The following is a 23136-nucleotide window of genomic DNA, read 5'->3' as shown; positions in this document are numbered from 1 at the left end:
GGTATGACATATTCATTCACAGGTCTTCGTCTAAAAAACAACGATTATAAAAGATGATATTGACATTCACAGGTTTCCATGAATGTCAGTTCCAGCTATTTCAGAGGTAACGTTACTGAGAGACAGACATTGATTGTTTGCTTGAGTGTGAAACAGAGCGCTTATTTTATTACAGAATGGGATGAGCGAAAGATACTTGGGATTTTAATTTTATTGGAGTAACAGTGCATCTCTAACGATTGGTCCAGTGCAGTTGAATGTCCGCGAATCAACTCGATGCTCTAAAATATTCTACAAATTCAACCTTTTCCTTAATAATCTATTGAAATGTGAATAGTGTACTGCAAAATCCCTAGATGACATTTAAAAGGTGGCACAGTTTACCTCACTCCCCTCTACATAAAGCATTTTCCTATCTCACTCCTCTCTGTCTGAATAACACAATGCAGTTAATATGTCCTTCCTTTTTAGGGTTTGAGCAAGGTCAGCATCATCATGATGTCATCTCCAGCTGGACTCCAGCAAGGGCAGTCTCGCTTCCTTTCCCAGTGGATGGCGGACAGCTCCCGCGCTGGGGTGATATTACAGGGGTCCCCGGGAGAAGCAGGTTCTGGATCCGTCCGGAGCAGCGGCAGTCTGGTGGTTCAGGATCCAGACGACTCTTTCAGCTGTCAGTTTGCCCCGCTGCCCCTCTCCCTGAGCAGCAGCTGTGCCAGCGGGGACGTGTGCAGCCCGAGTGGAGGTGGCAAGACACTCAGGGAAACTGAGCTATTTGATGCATCTTTAAACAGTGAGATGCAAAGTATCCAAGATGTTTTAAGAAACGCACGGGATCTCCCATTAATAGCTAAGCTTGAACAGGTGGGTGTCCTCCGGTTAATATGAATTTTGCAATGATCTTGCTTTGTTTTTGTCTGCTTGTTATTTTCTTCTTGGGTTAGTTTCATCTCACATGTCAGATATAGGGATGTTTTATTAGGAAAGCATTATGGTATTTTACTCTCTTTCCCAATTATATACTTTTTGATTTCTTATTAAAAATGTGTTTCTTTATTGTTGAATTTTAAGCAACAATTACTCAAATGTTTAAGGTTTAGTGTTGTTAGAGGTTTAATGGCTTATTTGTCCAGCTGAAGCAAATGCAACATCGCATGCAAGAGCAGCTAAACGCCCACCAGCAGGAACAGCTGCTTAGACTAAACCATGAACCACAAAGACTTGTGGGAAAAGCACAGAATACTGCAGGTATGGGATTTATGGTACACGTCATTCGACTGTGAAAGCATTTAATTACACTTTAAATATACAGAAGATTGGGTGGGCTTTCCCCATATGTGCTCTAGAGATCTGTGGGTGGAACCAGGAACAAAGTGTGGTGGAGTTGGACACTGGACATAAAGACAGTGATCATGATTATCAAGAATCAATTCAGTCCACGATTGAAGATCAAACGATGTACAGAAAAGAGTGTGACTCAGAGCCACAGGACAGGTAAACTTCAAAACTGTGAGATTGAATACAATGCAATGGACAACTGCAGTGTGTCAGTCTGGTTAAAGTGTTAAGTGTGTTGGTTTTAGGCCTATCAAATTGGGGTTTGGTGGGAGAACATTTGAGGAGATCCTAGAAGAGCACCTCAAGATGGAAGACCAGAAACTGATGGGCAAGGTCAGTTATAGAACACAAGGTTACTTAGTGTACAAACCTTAGCAGACATATGAATAAATGTTGTTTATGTTGAGAATGACGTGTCCAGCAGAAGACTAGAGAGAAAATTTCAATGATCTTAGGAATAAGTACGGAAGTTCTAAGAGGCCATGGATTATTAATATTTTTCTTTCTTGTTTTCTCATGATCAGGACTAAATTTTCTTGTGATCTTGACATAACGAAAGTTGTTTTCTCACAACTTTATATATTCTTTATTGTGCTGTGACTGATATCATGTGCGTTACAAGCTTCTGTTTGAAAAGATTGTTTAGCCTTGCTGTGTGTGTGTGTTCCACGAAGAAATGTAGAAAATACAAAAAATGACAACACTGTAGAACCTCACTGAATTAAATTAGCCTATACACTTTACATATAAATCACATATTTTCATGCATCTAGCAATAACGCTACACAAAATAATCATATTGATTCAAGAATTTAACATTTATGAATTAAATGTCAGTAATGAAAAATACTGCACAAATTATAGCGAATGAGAGATAACGAAGAAGCTACTTATTCTGTCCCAAACGTGTACAGTAAAGTGGATGTAGCCTACAGTACACAATACCCCATCTGTTATATTTAGTTCTGTACTGCCCCCTGTTAGAGCAGTTGTGTAACTTAGAGAAAAACTTTTATGTTGAGATCACGAGAAGAAAACTTTCGTTATGTCGTGATCACAAGATATTAAGTGGTCATCACGAGAAAACAACTTATGTCGAGATCACGAGAAAACAAGAAAGAAAAAATATTAATAATCCATGGCCTCTTCCGAAAAATAATAAATACAATCAAATGATTTTGAGGTATAAAACAACCAAGATTTATGAGCTTGTGCTATTTTTTTTATAAGGACATTTTCCATATATAGACATTTGACAAAAAAACATTATGGTGAAACATTAAGTGCATTTTTTAGTTGGATTGGCCTCATCTATTGCATGTCTCATCTTTTTTCTTATTCACTTAATGTAGAATGCTCCGGCTGAAAGCGTGAAGGTAAAGAGACCCTTTCTTAAACGAGGAGAAGGTCTGGCCAGGTTTACAAGAGGAAAAGCCACTGTCCCACCACACAGAAAAAGTCCACCTAACCACAAGCCCTCCTTATGTCCAATTCCAAAAGTTTCCCAAGACCTGGACATGAGGTCCAACAAGAACTCTGTTAAAAACAAAACCAAAGGCTCAAAGTTCACACATCCTGTGATCCAACGTAAGACTGCTGTAATCAACAAAGAGAACATTTCTCAGAATAAAACCACAGCGCCAGTTACCAAGATGACTGTTCAGCCTCGTGTTCTTATCGGACACCAGAGTGAGAATATGAACCCCATCCCCTCGTCCAAGCAGAAGATCAACAGAGTCACTACAATAGACAGCAATAAGGAAGGATCATGTAGTGGTGTGGAGGATAATGCATGTGTTGCAGAAAACTCATTTGAGGGGTGGTTCGCGGAGCGGAGGGAGCATTGGGAACAAGATCAACAACGGGAGTGTGCTGAACTTGGAGAGTTTGAGTTGCTGGAACGAGCAGCAGATGAAATATCCTCTAGCAACTCGTCCTTCATCAGCACCCTCCTTCAGAGAGACCGCAGGCGTCTCTCCTCCACACCCATCAAATCGACCAGTCAATCTGCTCTACCTAGCCGTTGTCAAGGTTCTGCAGTAACTCCTGAGCCCATGTTGGGTCATAGTGTACCAGTTCCTCCTACAAACACTACAATACAGAGAGATGTCATTAGCATAGGACCAAAAGAACAGAGAGGGTTCTCCAAAGAGGAAACCGATGAAAAGTTGGATGACAACTTATTGTGCAGTAATTCAGGGTTGAAACCCCTCCCCAACATGTCCAATCCACCCATAACCCACTGCTTTGAAGTGCCTACCACTCTGCCTTATGATAAACTCACCTATCAAGACAGGGACGGAGCCAGCAGTCCAGAGGAGGACGAGAGGAGTTTGAGTAACAATGGAGACTCTACCCTCATACATTCAAGGGCCCAATTAGAGTTTGATGATGATGATACCTGGAACGAACCTGAAGAGGAGTCCTGTTGTCCTGCAGAGGAATCCCCATCAGAGAGGGCTCTGAAAAGGAAGGTTGCAAAACCAGCAGGTGGCAGTCCACATGCAGTTGGAAATGGGAAAGAAGCACCACCAACATGCCAGTTGGTATCAAAGCTGTTTCCAGCACTAAAGCCTAAACCTTCTCCTCCGGTAACAGTGGAGCAGGTGCAGGAACCACAGAAGAAGCCCAGTGAAGGAGGAGCAGGTAACGGTAGCAGTTTTGATGTTCTGCATACAGCTTCAGAATGTGCTTATTTGCATACCGAAATGTTTTTCAAACCTACATCCTAACAAAGTAATGGTGGTCATTATCAATGCAATGCAAAACCAAAAATAAAAGGGGTGCAAGTTAGGCATATATTGGTACTGTTGGTTATTGTTAATTCATTTGTAGAATTTAAAACTATTGTTTTTAGTATTTTTAATTTAGTTTTTTTAAAATAGTACAGAATTTTAATATCAGCCATTTATTAGTAATTGCTTATAACATAAATATACTTAGGCTTATCAGTATCGGCAAGTGTGATTGTCTGCACTGAATCCTCCATTTACCTGTTTATCTCTGTGAAGCTGCTTTGACACTATGAATTGTATAAAGCACTAACGAAATAAAGATGACTTAACTATAGTATAATGAAAGCTTTCAAGGCAAAGTAAATAAAATCATCATACTCATAACTGTTTAAAATTTGTGGTTGGAAAGATCTTTAAATGTTTGAGCCATTTTTTGATCAAAATACAATAAAAAGAGTAATACTGTAAATTATTACGATTTTAATTAACTGTTTTATATTTGAATATATTAGGTAAGCTTTGTCATTACAGTTAATTGTTCCTGTGATGGCAAAGCTGAGTTTTCAGCAGTCATTTCTCCAGGCTTCAGTGTCACATGATCCTCAGAAATCTTTCTAATATGCTTATTTGGCTCTTAAGAAACATTTATTATTATCCATGTTGAAAACAGTGTGATAATAAATAGAATGATGCATATAAGTTGAAAAGAATAGCATTTCTTTCAAATAGAAATACATTGTAATAATGTGCTAGTTACATACAGTAAATGCATGATCCTGCTAAATCCTGAAACTCAATTATTTTCAGCTCAATCGAGACTTCTTCGTGAGCGTTTGGTGGAGCTGGAAACAGAGATTGAAAGGTTCAAATCCGAGAACTCGGCACTGGCCAAACTAAAGCAGGAGAACCAAGACACAAGAGAGAATCTCAAGTAAAGCCCCTTGTCTTTTCTTGTTCAAATACTCTGTATATTTTTGAGACATTTGGCTTGTTCTTTACAGCTAAATTGTAAATGTCTTGACAATATGAATGTACAGTTATTGGTCATGCCAAAAACTGAAAACTTTTTAAATAAAATTTTCCCATACAGGAAAGAGAGGGCTGAATTTGAAAAGAAGAGTGTGGAGGAAATTGCAAAGTGCGAGGAGCTTAAAAGGGAGGAACATAAGAAACTGCAGCGTGAAAGGAAGCTTTTCGAAAAGCATGCAGCAACTGTTAGAGCAAGACCTGACAAACAAGAACGAGATGAGATCCAGGTCCGGTTATTGGAAAAGTATCGTTTGGACACTATCAGTTCTATTTTTATTATCATTAATTGTTTTATGTTTTTAATGTGACTGTTTATGTCTTCATCAGGCTCTAAAGCAGCAGTTGAATGTGCTGCATGAGGAGATGCGCAAACGAGAGGCTCGTTGGAGCAACACACAGAGCCGTCTCCGACAGCAGGTAGACACTGTAAGTGCAGAGAACGCAGCCCTCAGAGACCAAGTGCGGATGCAGGAGAAACTGCGCCTCAGTGCATGGAAGAGTGCTGAGAAGGAGAAGGAAAAAGAAAAGTTCTCTGTGTCTGGCAAAAGAACCAATATTGGATCCAAATGTACAGATTCCAGGGTAAGTGTGGAGTGGCAGGTCTGAAAAGTTTCTGCACCCCTCCCCTTTATACAGGTAGATTTGACACTCCTCTTCTCTTACATATATAAACACTTAAAAAGCAAAAACTCTTTTCCCAATGATTTGCTTATTTAAATAACTTACAGGTATATCTATAAACATTTGTGTAAGATTTCAGTTATTATGTGTTTTTATGTCTAGAGTCCCTCTCAGAGTTCAAAAAATAGCAGCAGCAGAAAGGGAAGTCCAGAGACACAGATCCCTCTCCCAAATTCAGGTATTACTGTATTTAGGTATTATTATTAGTGCATTTTTTATGGTTCTAACCATAAAAATGTCTTTTATTTGATACATCTGTACTTTTATATTGTGATTGCCATGTAGCATAACTTTCAATTAATTTACCACATTTTGCCACAGATTTTTTCCCTGAACAAGTTAAAGAGAGCATCAGCTTCAAATATGAGCTTAGTCCAGTGGAAACCCAGTGTTCGGATGGACTGGTTATGACTGAGAGGAACCAAGATGCTCCACATAACTCTCTCTCTGCCACTGAACAGTCAGAGAAGGAACAGGAAGAGATCACCCAGTCAGACAATAAGGTAATCTTTAGCTCCAACCTGTTCAAATAGTTTCAACAAATTCCAGATTAACATTGAGGTGCGTGCCATTTCAAACAAAACCGAGCCAAAGAAATCCCTTTCCATTAAGAAAGTGTAGAAATGATGGTTACATTACAAAAGTTATCAATATGTCCACTTTCAAATGGAATTCAGGGTCTAAATCAAATATTTGTGGATGTTTCAGATTGAGAAGGTGCTTCCTGATGGAGGCAGACTTGTTGTTTTTCCAAATGGCACGAGGAAAGAGCTTTCTGCTGATGGACAGACGGTTAAAGTCATGTTTTTCAATGGAGATGTGAAACATACCATGCCTGATCAAAGAGTGGTAAGCAACGGACTCTGAAATAACAATAAATATATATTCTTAAGTTTACACCAGTGTAATGGATCAGTTATTTGTGTGAAAATGTGTCATTTCATTTTACATGCTGGAAATAAATGTTTACAATTAAGGTTTTTAGTATAAAGAGGTTTTGACTTTGAATTCACAATTGCAATGAAGTGAATCATGAAATCATTTTAAGTAGCATTTTTTTTTTTTTTCAAGATTTATTACTATGCAGAAGCTCAAACCACACACATTAACTACCCAGATGGGATGGAAGTGCTTCAGTTTCCTAACAATCAAACAGGTGGGCCTGGATTTTTCAAAATTAATTTCTAGTGATCCAGCCTTAAGACTGAATTTTAAGTCTTAATATTCCACTCTTTTCCAGAAAAACATTTCCCTGATGGTCGTAAGGAAATCACTTTCCCCGATCAGACGGTTAAGACTCTTTATCCTGATGGAAGAGAGGAAAGTGTTCTCACTGATGGAACAATAATACAGCTGAATCCGTGAGTACAACTCATAGCCCTCCACCTCAATGTATTACAATAAAGTCGCCTAACATATTAAAGTCACACCATTTTTATTCTGCTTTCAGGGATGGCAGTAAGGTGATCCGGTTTAACACAGGTCAGCGAGAGATCCACACTGCAGATTTCAAAAGACGGGAGTATCCAGATGGTACGGTTAAAACGGTTTACTCAGATGGACGGCAAGAGACACAATACCCTACAGGACGTGTAAGATTAAAAGACGCACAGGGTCATGTCATAATGGACACTAAGGCATGAATATTGATTTATTTTAAATGAAAGGAAAATAATGAAGTTGAGTGAATGTATTGTGTAAATGTGTAAAAAGTAATTTCTGTAAAAAATAAATCTTTTTATGTTGTGTTTAACAGTTATGCATAAGGTAATAGTTTTAAATGGTACTTTTAAAGGGATAAATGGGCTTGATGCCATTAGATGAGCTGTACTGTGCAGTTGATTAGACTAGCATTATTCATATTCCTCAGAGAGAATATGGACATTTCATTCATAATGTTTAAGGTACTTAAAGGACAATGATTTAAGCTTATGAACTGTGAAAAGGTTCTCTGGATGCTTCTGGTAGTGGTCTGAAGATGAAAGTGCATCAATTGGTCAGTCTGCTATGATTGTTAACACCCAAAATTTCAATAAGTCAATTATTTTTTGCTACAAACACTTGTGAGCAAGTCAGAGTCAACAAGGGTTTTACTTCAAGTCCAGCTCAACATAGAGACATTAAATATTAACAAAAGTTTTCTGCTAATTTGAAGCAGTTTTGAACGTGAATAAAAATACTTAACATAAAATTAGGCATAGATGCACAAACATAAAACTGGCCGAATATTTTAACAAAGTGCCTGCATGCAACTGCACAAAAAGTAGCATAAAATCAAGTACTTGAACATAAAATGAGAAAACTACACCAATGTAAAATGTTTTGCAGTCTCAGAAGCTTCTGTGAAATCTGATGATCTACAGTGTCACTGGCACAACCTACAGAAACTGAAGAAAAAACAAGAAAAATACACAAATGTTTAGACGCACTGTTTCTTTTAATTCCTTTACTTTCACACTTACCTTTTCAAGAGTTAGTCATAATCAGCAAGGCCTTTCTCCACCAGAGGTGTGTGGACGAGTGTCCCTTCCGCATTGTACAGCAGCACAGTCAGCTGTGGTTTGTTTGCCTGAAATTGCACAATTGGATATACATCTATTTTTGACTGCTTTAAAGCTGCAGTCGGTAACTTTTGGGGCTCGCGTCTGGCGGAAGAACATTGTAGCCGGAGCTACTTCTCTCCAATATAAACAAAATCCACTGCTCCCCGCTCTACCACTCCAATCAGCGCAGGGCTGCTGTGTTGTTTTGTGTTGAAAATGTAAAAAATATATATAATGAGCGAGTACATCATGAATCCATTTTCCAAACCGTGTTTTTGTCTTATCCTGAATCACTACGGTACACCTATAATAAGTGTTTATATTCGGACTATTTTAGTCTGGTTGGGGTCGGCAACGCTGCAGAGTAGCACAGTAACTGCGTGACTTGCCAAACTTCCTGCCAGACGCGACCCCCAAAAGTTACTGACTGCAGCTTTAAATAGGTAGAAAAGAGTTTTGCATTGTTGCTAAATGTTACAGGACAGTTTGGTCCACTTTACACCTGTGTTTGTCCTGGTTAGTATATGAATGAACCGTTGCATAAAAACGTGTGAAGTTAAATTCAACTTTAGCTTTTTAATTTACACTTTCACTAAGTTGTCAGATCTACTCTAACATTTAAAATCAGTAAACAACGCTCAGATCATAAGCAGATTGCCAAAAATGAATGTTATATCAGGTGTAAAGGAGGACACATTTCCTAAACTATGAATGAGGCGTACAGTAAGCAACGCAGTGAGCTCTCCGTTCAACAGGTCGATCATCTCCATCATGGCTTTCATACTCCACTCAGGCCGGTAAGGTATTCTCTCCAAATCCAAACACACGTTTGCCGGTTTGAAGCCTGCTAACCTGACGTAAATTGCTGCACATGGGAAATGATGGAGGGATGCAGGGAGCTGCCGCAATCTGTAGTGACACACAAGTATATTTTTTTTGGATGTGCTATTTAATTCTGAATATGGTTTAAAAAAAGAAAAATGGTTGGTGAACTCAACTAGGTGGCTTTAACATGCCTCAATTTAAATTAAGACAAATGTTTTTAAATGAACTAAATTTACTGAAATTTAATTTTGATTTGAGAACAAAAACCTGGATGTTTGAAATAATTTTAAGTGTAATTTTAAGACCTGGAATTTCTTTATTCAATTTTTCTGTCAGGCTCTAAAATATTTTATCGAAAACTCATAGAAATTTCTAATTGTGAAGAATTTTTTTTAATAAATTCCTGAAATCACAAACGCCTATAAAAATTATGACGTTGGAAGTCAAAAAGTTTGACAAATACTGTTTTAATGTAATTAACCAAATATTGTTTATATTTCTATAAGATTTTTTTTTTACTTTAAAATATTAACATGTCAATAGCTGAATAATCGGTACTGTCTTACTTGTGTGTTGGTAAGATGTCATCTGAACCAAAATCCACATGTCTCACAAGAAGCTTCACAGAAGGAGTGAGTTCAGAAAAACCCAGCAGCTTTGCACGATAATATTTACCATCTCTGTACTCAGCCAGACAAGGACACTCTGCACACAAACACACAATGAGAAACATCCATCCATTCTCCAAGCCATTTAGCCTCTGTAGAGCCAGAATCAGAATGAAAAACACATGGACTCAAAAGTCTCTGAAATAAAGTTGATAAATTAGGTATGTATACAAACAAAATACCACAGAAGTGTTTGCATACACTGAAATAAACCATAATCAAATGACAAATATAAACACCGATGGGGAAGTCTGTCAGTGGGCTCAGATTTTCTATATTCTCATTCACAAGCTTAAGAGCTTCCTCCAAACTCTCGTCCTGCTCCTGTCTGCACAGAGTCTTATCCAACACACACAGGAACACCTGCAAGCATACATTAGATTCAATCAAAGCAATGTACAGTAAGAGACTGTAAAAGTGTGGTCATATTTACTTTTGCACTGCAAAAGCAGTCTATGCGATTAGCAATTTCACTTGAGGGCTAAAGATTTCTACACTTGAACATGGATTCAAGTTGGTCATGCAGATTCACAGCGCTGAGCAACAGAAAGCTGCTTGGTTTAAGAGTTACTTCAGCCTGAGCTGTGCTTCATACATCTCTACACTATTGACAAATGACCATTTTGCCAGCAAAATTTCACCAATGTGACGGGACACATTATGGATGTGGAGACCTGATAGAATCAGGAGCAGCTTTTTCACATTAAATGAATGTCTGATGAATGAAGCCAGATATATGCAAGAATTGGTAGGTTTGACCCATCAGCTCACATACCTCATTAGGGGTGCGGATATGCTTGACCTTGGCGGGGAAATGTTTTCTTGCTTTAGGAATCTCGAGTTCTTTATAAACCCCTAAAACAGGCTGGGGCTCCTCCAAACCCTAAGAACACAAAATATTGCTACTAAATTAAACCAGAAATTTTGGAATTGTATGATGTCAACAGAAATAAAACTTCTACCTCTGTGTTTAGGTCCCAGTCATCTAAATCAGGGACAGGAGGCTTAACCACATAATCCTGCACATAAATACACAGTCAGTATCTCCATCTCACATAAGCAAAACAAACCCCCTCTCATTAATCTCCACTGATCAGACCTCCTGGCTGCTGATGGCAGGATCAAAAGTGGCATACTGGTGGTGCACCATTATCTTGCTGAGTGCCATGCCATCCACCGTTATCTCTACCTTAACACAGCCACATGGATTCTCTGGGTGTTCCTGCAAAACAACAGGTTTACTGGGTGAGCGCTTAATCGACATTTTAGAAATGAACAGAATTCTGCTGATACATGAAGTGGTGTAGATCTAAATTCATTTACCATAATGTGGACATTGACTGAACGCCCAAGTAGCAACTCCTTCATGAGCACTACAGCGTCCCACTGCCATCCCTTCCCAATCTGTAACAATTAAAAACAGAAGATTTGCCAAACTATTTAACCACATTCAAACAATTACTTCAAGTCTGGAATAGTTTGTTTCAGTACAGCTGAAGTGCTCTCTCACACCCACCACAACCCAATTTGCATCCTCCAGCTACTTACATGGTATTAAACCCCACAATTAAAGTTTTCTTTACAGTATTGCTGAAATAACCACAAAGATTTTATATTTCTCAATACAACGATTCATTTCATGAAGTGTCTGGGTCATATTTCATGACAACATCTAAGAAAACATTTTTACAATGCATATATTAAACCACATCTATTTGCAGGACCATTAAGATACTTTTGCATTGTAGTAATGAATGAGTTTCATGAAAATAAAGTATCTTTTTGCGAAAATTAAATTTTAAACACACACATACACTATATATATATATATATATAAAAATAAACACTTTAAGGTGAAATATGGAAATGTAAATAAAAATGTTACATTTTGGGGAAGTGTTAACCAAAATAAATACAGAATTCTCAAATCTATAAGGATAAACAGGGTTTACCTGGGTTCAGAGGTTTGCAAGTTACTGAAAAGCTGATAAGTAAATCAAACAAAATGTAAAATGAAAATAATTTTAAAATAAAAACGAATCAAAACAACAAAAAAAGATTAAATATTTGTTTATCTTTATATGATGTGATGTGTAAAACTGAATCTGTTGAATGTTTTAAATTATTGATTAACTTAAAATCTCAGGGGGTACTTGAATATTTTAGATTAAAAATGTCTGGCTGACAGTTTACACAGGTTTACATCAACAGGTTCAAGTGCAAGTGATCAAGATAAATTAGCACAGACACACATACCGGTATGACTCCATTTATCTGACAAGGCACACAGAGCTGCGGCACATCCTCACAGAGAACGACCGGGTACACGTGACAAACCGGGATACTCTCCACAAGTCCCTGATCCACATACTGGACCTGTAAGAATTACATCACAAACTGGTAACAGAAAGCTAGGATCCAAGGAGTTTAGCCTATTAGCATATCATAGCACATCTATTAGCCCAGTGACCAGCACATTTGAGATTAAGCAATAAATTCACTTACATGTGAAAGTGATAGAATGCTGTAAATGCAAACTGACCTTTACGTGTCCTCCAATGACCTCCTGCACCTGACCTCTGTACCAGAACATGTCTGTTCCCATGACAGCACATCCCAAAACTCCTTTCCAGTTGTAGTTCTTCTGTCTTGGCAGGGTTTTAATGTGCTTTTGCAGCCGCTCCCGTAAACGATCAAACTCGCACACTGAACATGAAAGAAGAAGAAGAAGGAAAAAAAAAAAAGTATTATGGAATTTTTTTTTTAAAACAATTACCAGTCATTAACATGACCACCCACATAAACGACTTTTCAGTAACTCTGCAGTACTGCTACTCATTTCACATGCACAAAGGTTAGCCAATCATAATAGAAGTCATTTGAATAAGGTTTAGCAGCATAAATGCTAAGTTTAACTCAAAGGCTGAAAGAGATGATGGAAAATAAAATAACATACTAATTCAATGCACCACACCAAACCAACCCACCCCACTCTCCTCTCCTACTAAACTAACCATCTCATCTCAACACAAAATCAAATTATAACAATAACAATATTTTTTATTTTTTTTTGCGCTACAACATGGGATTAATCAATGCATGTTTTTTATCATAGTTTATAGGTTTATGGAAACAACCATAAAACCGTAAGATACAATGAGAAACTAGCTTACAAAACGTTTATTAACAAAAACGAATAACACGAGGCATGGCATACACCACATGCTGTATTATATACCGACTATTAAATTACAGAACGTTTAGCAAACACTGAGGAATCAAATAAAAAAATAAAATAAAAGAGAGCCTCCATAGCATAACTTGAGGTAAACAGCAAAGATAACATGCTTTTCAAAATGAAAACAAAAAGAAAAGTAAAACTAAACTTGCTGTCGGTGACGGTGCTTGCATGTTTTCCCCCCACAAGAATACCAATGTGTTCACCTTCTCTGGTTTAAGAAGCAGTCTCTTACTTTAGCTTGAAACCATCCATCGTTTCCTCAATATTTGCATCCTTTTTGCTGCACAGTTCAAACGCGTAGCGCGGTTTCGTTTGCCATTTGATGTTACTCATGTGCAACAGAAATGGCAGCGTTTATGAGTTAGAACAACGCGGTGGTCGCGCCAGTGCGACTGCACACAAAATTTAGTCACAGGCAGAAAAAATGGTCACAGTCTGGAGCCCTGTTATAAGAAATGTAATGGCACACACCTGCTTGGTATGTCATTGCGTAAATGACACCTTGTTCGGAGATAGCCGAGATGCTCATGAGTGTGTTGCCACAGGGAGGCAGCTCTGGAGGGAGGTATGAGTTTGTCTGCACTCTCTCTGGTGGTGGGTTGATGCGAGGAGTAGGTGTGGGTGGTGTCTGAGGTGGGCTCATGATTCTCTGTGGCTCAGGAATTTTCTCGCTCAACACACACTCCTCTGAAAAGACCGTCTCGGATATGGAAGCAGTCCTAGGAACACAGATTACTTTGTGTACACAGAGATCAACATTAACGGTCATGTGAATGATCAGTGTGCTGAGCAAAAACATTTTTCTTACTTTCTCTCCTTTAGCGCAAGTCCTTCACTGATGAGGAAATCAGCAAAATTGACGTTTTGACCGGCACGGTTCGAACAGAACACAACCACCAGCACAGGCATGGCGGAAGGGTCCTGAGAGGAAAAAAATACACACAAACTCAGAGACAGGAATTGTTTGTAATATAGTTAACTCTTCCATAGTTTTATAACAGCTTTACATTCATTCTAACCTTTATGGTCATTATAGCCATGGCACCAGTCAAGTAGTGAGAGATAAAGTCACACGCTGTGGCTGTCCATGTGGAGCGACCACCAGCTGGTCTGAGAGTTAGAGAGGAAGGTACAAGGAAGGAAGAAAACAAATATGATGAAATGACAAAAGTCCAAAAACAACTTCTTCACATCATGTAATATTAAACAGTAATACATTACAATTATGACTGGATTAGTCTTGTTTAAAGTTGTTGTAAAATAGTAGATACAGTTGTGGTCAAAGTTTACATAAACCTGTTTGTGTTGTCAAAATAAGTGAGATCATAAATTCTGCATGTTTTTATTCAGCACACTCCTATATAATTTTGAGATCAATCTTTTCACACTGAAGACAACTGAGGGACACAAACACAACTAATACAAAATGTGAAAAATTCACAGATGCTCCAGAATGCAACACCATACATTACGACCAGTGTGTAAATCTCTCTTTGGTTTAAAAATCTTATTTTTTCCCCATTTAGTACTGCCCTTCAGAAGCTTAGTATGATATTTTAATGATTCCCAGAAGACAAATTAAATAGAGTTTACCGTATTAAAATGACTAACATTTCGCAGATTCTGACTGCAACTGTATATCCACAACTGTGACCGTAAAGTGGGAAAAATGAGCTTCTAACACATCCGTTACCTTACATCACTGAGGTTACATTCGAGTAAGAACGATCCGATCAGTTCAGGACTGAGGGGTCTGAGATTGTCCACATGGAGTTTCACTTTATTACCAAAGTCACAACGCAAAACCTATAAAAAATACACAACACTCAAATAAAATAAAATACCACTCTTCCAGATTTATTCAACTATGAAAGTGTGTGTACCCCTACCTCTGCAACACCATTAGTGGACACACTGCACACTTTTCCTCTTTCCCAAACCCCAGTGTTGTTGGCAGCACAGAACATCTCTGCTTCCCAGAGCATCTCCTGTGGCTCTGACTTAGAGAACAGAGTCTTCAGCGTTTCATGAATTCTGCATGACAAAATGGCAGCGTTACAACTGAACATCATCGACTTGACCTAAATGGATGGGTCACTGAAAACAAGGCTTTATTTAGTATTTTGAAAATAAGTCTGATGTACAATATGGACTAAAGAAGTCAAGCACCTCTTCAGCTGGCTGTCAAACTGCAGTAGCTGCACACAGATGTTTCCAGGAGAGGTGACATGCGTCACACGAACTTTGATGTCTTTGAGGCATGTGGGCAGAATCAGGCTGGGCTTCAGCTCTTCAGAAGCAGGAGGAGGGGGAGCAGGAACAACAGACAGAACCTCTTCTTCAAATGGAGGGTCCCATACGGTTGTCTCCGAGGGTTGGGTGTCTTTAATCTGGGCTCTGATAAAGCAGGAGAAAATAAACATTAAAAAAAAGAAAGAAAAAGAGATGGTCCAGATGGTCTCTTTTTTTTTCATGACTTACTGTTGACTGGAAACAGCTAGATCATTTCTGACCAGTATATCTCCAATACTGGCTCCAGTGCAATCATCACCAACCTCATACAGACACACAGGCACAGGTCTAGTGCCGGGCACAAACTCTGAATAAAAGTTAGAGATTCAAGAAAAAATCTACAGAATACCACATTACTCTCCAAACTATGGTCAAAAATGATGTCTCAATGCACACATTATTATAGAAAATAGATAGTGATTTAACCCTCTGTGGTCGATGAACGCGCTGGCATGTTTTGTCGCATTTTTTCCTGATAACACCGAAATGAACTTAAATTAATCTGTCGTTTTTGATTATACAGATAAGGGCAATACATCATTCAAATCTGTAACAGGTCTACTTTTATTTTTATACACTCATAACACCAGAACTCTGTGCTTTTGTAAAATAAAGAAAACAGGGTGCGCTTTCTCCCATCGCGGTCTCCGTGATCTTCTTTCTGAAACTCGTCACAAAAATGAACCCAAACTCAGTAAATACTGAACACAAAGACATGAGAAATATATCTATATAAAGCTTTAAGTGTCTACTTTTAAATGAAGTCAATCACGTCGAAAACAAATAGGCCTATTCTGTAATAAAGTAATCCATATGAAACCAATGCGAGGTCCAGTTATTCCCATCAGAGCTCATTATCTTAAATGTGATCACGCTCACATGCAGCGCGAGCTATTCATAAGCTAATCATCCACATGAGACGCGCAAGCCTGTGAATGCCCACATTACCTCTGTAAACAAAGCCTGATGACTCAAGTTCATCTAGACTACTTTTTGTTTCTGGAAGAAGACGCGCTGTGAGGAATAAGACAGAATTTACCTCAGAAGAAGAATGTGATGCGACACGAGGCTTGAGCAGCGGAGGAGATCATTTCTGACGAGTAAGTTATGTTTTATTACTTGCATTAGTTAATGTGTTATTACGACATAACTTGTACACATTTTACTAGTTAGACTTTTCCCAAACTCTAACTCCTGACTAAATGTATGAAATCAAGTGAAACATTTTGAAATGTTTCATTTCATTGCATCTAAATGTCTCACGACACCAGGATGCTTTATAATGCTCTAAAACTATTAAACACAATATAAAAGTCATTTGAGTGTTTACACTGTAACACTGTGAATGTTAGAGTCTAAGAATGTTTAAACCAATGTTTTCTGTGAAATACTGTTCATGAATATATGCAGATGTTTATAACGTGCTTAATTTAATTCTCAGATATAAAATGTTTTTGTATTGTATAATACATACAAAACATGCTTGAGTTTTTGCCTACAAAATCATGTTTTTTTATTATTATTATAGGAGTTATGAGTGGGCAATATTAGTGATTGCTAATGTAATAATATAGTTGCACCTGATATCAACATGCTAACAGATGTGTGTTTTGTTTTTTTGGTGACCAGATACCTCCTCAACTTCACTTCAAACTTTTCTGAGTGCGCTGTACCAACATCAGAAGCTGTTCAGCTACATTGGGCTGATATTCTACACAAATATGGTAAAATAAGCTCCATGACTACTGATAATGGGGCTGTTTTTTTTTCTTCAATCGATGGAAAGATGCAGTGAACAGATTGGAAATCAGTTGAACAGGATCTGTTCCAGAAATGGCATAAATGTGCGTGACTGTTCAAGTCTCTGTGTTCATATCAGTGTGCTCAATAATGTGTCTTTGACTTTCACTGTGTATATTTTGATTATACTGTGTTATAAATCAAATATAAACAATCAAACTCTCCATTATTTTAGTCTCCTCACATTCTTTCTTACCTGCCTCACAGTCACACTGATGCGCCATTGGGGGGGGGGGGGGGGGGGGGGGGGGCTTTGTCTCTCAGGAGTGAATCACTAAATATTCATGGTCCCTCGCATACAGCCTTTCTAACACAAGACACATCTTACAAAAGTTAAATCAATATTTTGTTTTCTGTGAATGAGTGAGCAGGATGATTTTCCCATCATTTTGTAGCAAAAACTCTACTCTACCAAAAGTCTTGTGGACAAATGTTATCTGATCTGTATGTGTTTTACGGCCTTATTTCAGCGACATATAAATTTTACTTTTTCACTAACCACGCATAAAGGTTGTTTTCTCAAAAACACCAACATGTACATACATGCTGATTACATATTATTCTAGCACAGTTTGTGTTGAATGCAGTGTAATCAGACTTAAGCCATTAATAAGTTTTTAAGATACTGAAAAAAGCACAAATGTCAGGGCATGTGAAAATTTCTCCAGGGCTCCAAAACCCCCTCAGACCCCAGAGGGTTAAAAGCAATGATATACAGTATTCCAAACATCTATGTCTTTATGCATGTAGGTGTAAACTTACTTTTCGCCACAACAGTGATAAGTTTACGCTCCACGAGTTCCTTAAACATAACACAGGCTTCATCACTCCATGCTTCCTGCGGACTGACCACATCATTCAGACTGCACCACAAGGCCTGAAAACAAGTGGACATAGAAGCTTCTTTAACTTTGTTCTCATGCAGATGATTGCGCTGTGTTTGAAACGCCTGATTTGACACTTGCCACAGTATCATCATTTTCACAGCGGTACAGTGTCTGCATTCAAACTGGTTACACTGTTGGTGGGATGCTATATGGTACAAGGCAGTTTGATTTTAAACTTTGAATTTAATTTTTAAAGATAAAATTCAAAGATCGAGGAATGGTGCATGTCTTCTTGAAATCTTGCCATGTACTGGCAAGTATTTAATAAGACCAATCTGATATTGATGTAGGAACTGTTGTCAAGTAAGTTTCATTCATATCGTTTCCCCCTTTAAACCAGTATAACATTTCGTCACTTATAACCAAATTACACCATCACAGTATACAAGCAAATCTAAATCTTACCATTTCTGGCAAAGCAAAGAACTCATCCTTTATCTGTCTCAGATCTTTCACGGAGAGAGTCTTTCTATAGCCAAAGTCCACATACTGAACCTCAACCATCCGACCACCAGGGAAACCTTAAAGATAAACACAGGCAATCCCTTTAACCTTTATACACTGTATCAAAGCAACACTGGCTTTCTTTTAATGTATGTTAATATGTTTGATATTCTGTACACACATCAACGTACCTATGACTTGAACCCGGCACCATTCTTGGTCATAGCGAGCGATACAGGCCTGTGAGAGAGAAGGGCAGTAGATCTGGAACTCACTGCTTGCATTGGGACGACTGTAACAGTCTTGAAGCTTCGAGTGCAACAGTAAGTACTCCATGTTTTCAACCTGTATTCACCAAGGATATGTAAATTTCATTTTCAGTTAATTATTTAATTTCATTTCACTTTGACTTTATAATAAATGTGTGGTTACACTTTGCTTGCAGGGGTGTGGTTAAGACATGACACCTTCATAATCATGACGACACTTTCATAATCATGACATGTCATGAATATGATGGTTTTTATGCATGTTTATGACAACAATCATTAAGTGTCATTTGCTCAGTTATGTAATTTTTAATGCAAAAATGACATTGTTTGAGATGTCTTTGTTATGGGCTAGGGTTAGGGGTAAGGGTAGGGGCTGGGTTAGGTCAAATAATGTCATCTTTGCATTAAAAATGACATAACTGAGCGAATGACACTTAATGATTGTTGTCATAAACATGCATAAAACCTCCTTCCTATTCAAAACGTGTCATGTCACGATTATGAAGGTGTCATGTCAGTCTTATGCACACCCCTTCAAGTAAAGTGTTACCAAATGTGTTTTTATACCCACTAGTTGTACATAGAAGTCAGACGGTGTGTTCACATGAGAAACCACAGCGTTGACCTCAACATTGAGTGCAGGGCTAACTGATGGGTAAAAGAGCAGGGGTGCACTCCGAGGGGCAACTATAGGAGAGTTGAATCTGTACAGAAGTTACATAGCAAGATTGTTAATATTAACAATAACATCAAAATGACAACAACAAAAAAGAGGCAATATTCTAAATTATCATAACTAGGGCTGGCAAAGTTAATGCATTAATTTTGTTTCATTCTGTTTTGTGTCATGGTTTACGTGCCTTGCTGGAATGCTTTTAAATTGTTTGATTTTTTGAATTAGTAAGGCTTAAAAACAGATACAAATGATAATCAGTCACAGATGTTTGATGAGCAAATGGCCAATCAGAGGCATGCAAGCTTGTCAAAATTGCCAGAGTTTGTTCAGCTTGAACTCTATACTTTGTTCCTGAAAGTGCAAACACAATGTAAATAAGAGATTCATTGAGCAGTATAGACAGATTTTTTTTTTTATAATAATGTGAGTTTTGTAAATGCTCACTTTGTGTATAACCCATTCGTAATTTGAACAAAAGTTATATTTTACACACTGTTGTTGTGTATTTCAGTTATCATAGATCAGGATTATTCATTGGTGAGTACAGATAATCCCAAAAAACAAACATATACCAACTGAGGCAAGAAGGCTTTGGGACAAATAAAGGGAAGATGGAAAGAGCTTCGCAACAAACTTGGACTTGACAGACTCTGCTCTCCCATGTGTTTTAATAGACAGGTAAGCAAATATATATTATTTAATGTACAAGTAAGAGTCATGTACAGGTGATTTTAATAGATATGAATGAAGTTACCCCTGAACATGATTTGTGAAAATGACAACGTCTAACGTTCCACACTCTGTCACAGCGTCATCAAGCTTCACCTCTGTTGTTTAGAAAATGTGAACTCTAGCGGCAAAAACTTACACATTGTGCCTTCAAAGGGATAGTTCACCCAAAAATTACGTCATTTCTATCATCATTTACTCATGCCATTTCAAATCTGTATGACTTTCTGTCTTTTGCGTTACATAAAAGATATTTCGAAAGAATTTTAGTGACCAAACTCCTTTGGTTACCATTGACTGTATAAACAAAAAAATTGAGACATTGAGTCTTCTTTTATGTTCCATAGTTTATGTTAGTCCATTGTAGCCTAAAGGTTTCTGTGTAATAAATCGTATGTTGGTCAGATAAAACATGCCTTTCTAAAGCTACTTTTTGTATCTATATCTCTTGGGTGTAATTTCCCAGCCAAAATGTGTGATTAATTAGAGAAATTAATCACCACATCATGTAATTAATTAAATTAAAAATATTTGTAGCTTGACAGTCTTAACTTTTATACAAACCCTTAACCTGTGCCTTCCTACACCATTTATACTAGAAGTTGTTTGTGGCAAAGAACAATAATAATAAAAAAATAATAAAAAAGAGCCTTTTTATCCAGCATACTTCAGGCCATTTATGGCATTTATTTCTACATATTTTGTTAATCATGCTCTACCGTTCAGTCTCAAAACGGTCTCAAGTTAAAGGTAACAATTACAGACCTGGCCAGCTCCATGAACACCAGGTGCTCCCGCAGAGACACCATTGGCGTTTTCTTCAGATCCACTAAAAGTACGTCTCCGTCCTCACCGAACACCTGCATCTCCACAGCCTCAGATCCCAGCAGGCTCCTCATCTCGTCACTTGCCTCTAAACTCCACCCTCTCACCTGATAAAAAGCACAAACAACTCAACACTTTCTATGTTTTCCCAGTTACTGATTCTTCATATTCTCTAATAACATCCATGAATACAAAACTACACCAGACAGTTCTTTTCTACCACTTCATGGCAGTCATATGCCAGAATATTTCTTTTGAATAAATACAGGACTTTTAACATGCATTTTAGTGAACTCAGTTGAAACACTAAGAGAGTGAATACAGAGCAAATACATCTCCTCAACTTATACCTGGTCTGCAGGAACAATATCTTTAAGGGAACATTTGATGGCCAGAGGAGCCCAACCATTCATTTCAGCCAGAGTAGAAGCATCAGGTCTCCGCAGACACTCATTCAAAACGCTTAAACCTCCATCACTGAGACACACAAAAGGGATACCATGCACACAGTGAACGAGTGAATTTGCAGTCTGATGCAATGAGCAGATTTACTTAAGATACATGAACATGCAAAAAAAATGATACACACAACTAACTAACAAATAAAGAGAACATCTCTGCCTTTAAGCAATACAAACTATTTTTAAGTGTTTACACACATAAATACTATTTATTTCTCACCTTGGGACTGAAATGCCCTTGGAGAAGCCATAGTCCTGGAAGTAAACAGACAGACGGGAAACTTCTGATGCGAGGCATTTGGTCACACTATGGAAACACTCTTTCTGAAAGAGCTCAGTCACTATGACCCTACACCACATATCCTCCTTCCAATAGATAAAGAGCATAGAGCCTGTGCACACAGATCACACAATCAGACTGTTTATATAGTGATCGTCTTCAGAAAGCATTGTCAGTAGGTTTACTTGTGCCAATTTATTTTCTTTAATACCTAATATTTCACAGTATTACTGTTTTACTGTATTTTTTTGTTTGTTTGATGTTTGCCTGGTGAGCATAGGAGACTTTAAAAACGTTAAAAAAAAAAAATCTTACTGACCCCAAACTTCTGAATGTTAGTGTTAGTACATAAATAAATAAGTGCTGATAAGAGATGAAATCTCATTGTCAAATAAAAGAGGCCATCATTAACTTGCACATACCTGTCTTGATTTCATCACTGAACGTGAAATGGCTAGTCTCTCCTGAGCAGAATTTGTTGACCTTTTGGGTCAACCTTTGACCCGACTTCTGTTCCATCATATAGCGTATGTAGAACTGTCCAGGGTTCACAATGTGAGTCGCCATTACATAGTGCAGCACTAAAAAAAAAAAACACACACACAAAGTTGAAATAGTGCACTTGAATAACACAAGGAACAAGGGAGCCGTCTTAGTTCATTTAGGTCAGGGGTCGGCAATCTTTTCGGCATGATGTGCCATTTTTAATTTTCCTGTTTAACCACTGTGCCAACAGTCCTCCCCCCAATTATACAGAATACATTAATGCTTTGTACAGTTCATACACATTTTAAATGATATGACAAAAAAACAACAGGCCTCTTTAATTTTCATGCAAATACTTTCTGAAGATTTTTTTTCATGCATTGTTTTTTAAACTTTTCAAAAGTTTCTTGAATAAAAGATATACAGTGTGACCGTATTGAACATCACTCTGTGTGTGACAAGGCCAATGCATTAAAACCGTTCAGTTTAATCACCGTTCAATATCAATGCGCTGCTTTAATTGATGCGCGAGCATTCAGAAACTCATTCAGAAGCTCATTAACTTCTTGTCAGCGATGCCACGCAACTTTTATTAATCGATACTGAATCACCTTTTTTTGTTAAACAAAATCACTGGTAAATAAAAACACCTTAGTATCGATATTTTTTATTTGAGTATCAATACTTTTGATACTTGCATCAGTATCGATATATCAATACTTCATGATCGATTCGCCCATCCCTACTGCTGAGGCTTTGATTTGAAGTGCCTATAAGCAGCGGTCACACGCGCATCCGAAGATTAGCGCAAGTTTATTCTCACACTTTAATGGTATTTATAGCTCCTAACAGGCTGTATGACTATGATAATTATTACTTGAAATGTATTTCAGTATGCAGTTTTCATTATTGCTCGCGTGCCAGCGA

General features: G+C 37.8%; 2 protein-coding genes across 3 annotated transcripts in view; one reads left to right on the top strand and one right to left on the bottom strand.

Moving 5' to 3' along the window:
* Positions 1–5: 5 nt before the first annotated feature.
* On the top strand, positions 6–7737 carry LOC109057063 (centromere protein J-like). Its single transcript, XM_042763801.1, has 15 exons — positions 6–106; positions 472–861; positions 1131–1245; positions 1344–1491; positions 1581–1668; positions 2688–3981; positions 4878–5001; positions 5161–5326; positions 5427–5681; positions 5883–5958; positions 6102–6283; positions 6489–6629; positions 6852–6936; positions 7021–7141; positions 7231–7737. The coding sequence occupies exons 1-15, from the start codon at positions 83–85 to the stop codon at positions 7421–7423; spliced, it is 3402 nt and encodes a 1133-aa protein (XP_042619735.1). The 5' UTR covers positions 6–82; the 3' UTR covers positions 7424–7737.
* A 115-nt stretch (positions 7738–7852) lies between these two features.
* The window catches only part of LOC109057058 (RING finger protein 17-like), a 28128-nt gene continuing 12844 nt past the window's right edge, over positions 7853–23136 (bottom strand). For both annotated transcript variants that reach the window (XM_042763798.1, XM_042763800.1), the window contains exons 12-37: positions 22146–22304; positions 21664–21835; positions 21333–21459; positions 20923–21089; positions 19324–19456; positions 18672–18825; positions 18442–18557; positions 17912–18026; positions 15539–15656; positions 15227–15454; positions 14947–15091; positions 14751–14863; positions 14077–14167; positions 13866–13978; positions 13529–13776; positions 12359–12522; positions 12073–12192; positions 11140–11220; positions 10916–11038; positions 10779–10835; positions 10592–10699; positions 10056–10179; positions 9715–9853; positions 9046–9232; positions 8243–8349; positions 7853–8167 (exon numbers count right to left, since the gene is read on the bottom strand). In XM_042763798.1, the coding sequence (XP_042619732.1) occupies positions 8254–8349; positions 9046–9232; positions 9715–9853; positions 10056–10179; positions 10592–10699; positions 10779–10835; positions 10916–11038; positions 11140–11220; positions 12073–12192; positions 12359–12522; positions 13529–13776; positions 13866–13978; positions 14077–14167; positions 14751–14863; positions 14947–15091; positions 15227–15454; positions 15539–15656; positions 17912–18026; positions 18442–18557; positions 18672–18825; positions 19324–19456; positions 20923–21089; positions 21333–21459; positions 21664–21835; positions 22146–22304 (3398 nt within the window). In that variant the 3' untranslated portion in view covers positions 7853–8167; positions 8243–8253. The remainder of the gene's footprint in view (positions 8168–8242; positions 8350–9045; positions 9233–9714; positions 9854–10055; positions 10180–10591; positions 10700–10778; positions 10836–10915; positions 11039–11139; positions 11221–12072; positions 12193–12358; positions 12523–13528; positions 13777–13865; positions 13979–14076; positions 14168–14750; positions 14864–14946; positions 15092–15226; positions 15455–15538; positions 15657–17911; positions 18027–18441; positions 18558–18671; positions 18826–19323; positions 19457–20922; positions 21090–21332; positions 21460–21663; positions 21836–22145; positions 22305–23136) is intronic.

This window comes from Cyprinus carpio, chromosome A9 (genome assembly GCF_018340385.1).
Source record: "Cyprinus carpio isolate SPL01 chromosome A9, ASM1834038v1, whole genome shotgun sequence".
NCBI lineage: Eukaryota > Metazoa > Chordata > Actinopteri > Cypriniformes > Cyprinidae > Cyprinus > Cyprinus carpio.
Note: the sequence above shows the minus strand (reverse complement) of the source record. Positions and strands in the feature narration are given on the sequence as shown.

Coding starts and splice junctions, on each gene's coding strand:
- LOC109057063 (XM_042763801.1), top strand. CDS start 83: ATGTCAGTTCCAGCTATTTCAGAG. Junction 1,492..1,580: donor GACTCAGAGCCACAGGACAG/GTAAACTTCAAA, acceptor TGTTGGTTTTAG/GCCTATCAAATTGGGGTTTG. Junction 5,682..5,882: donor CCAAATGTACAGATTCCAGG/GTAAGTGTGGAG, acceptor TTTTATGTCTAG/AGTCCCTCTCAGAGTTCAAA.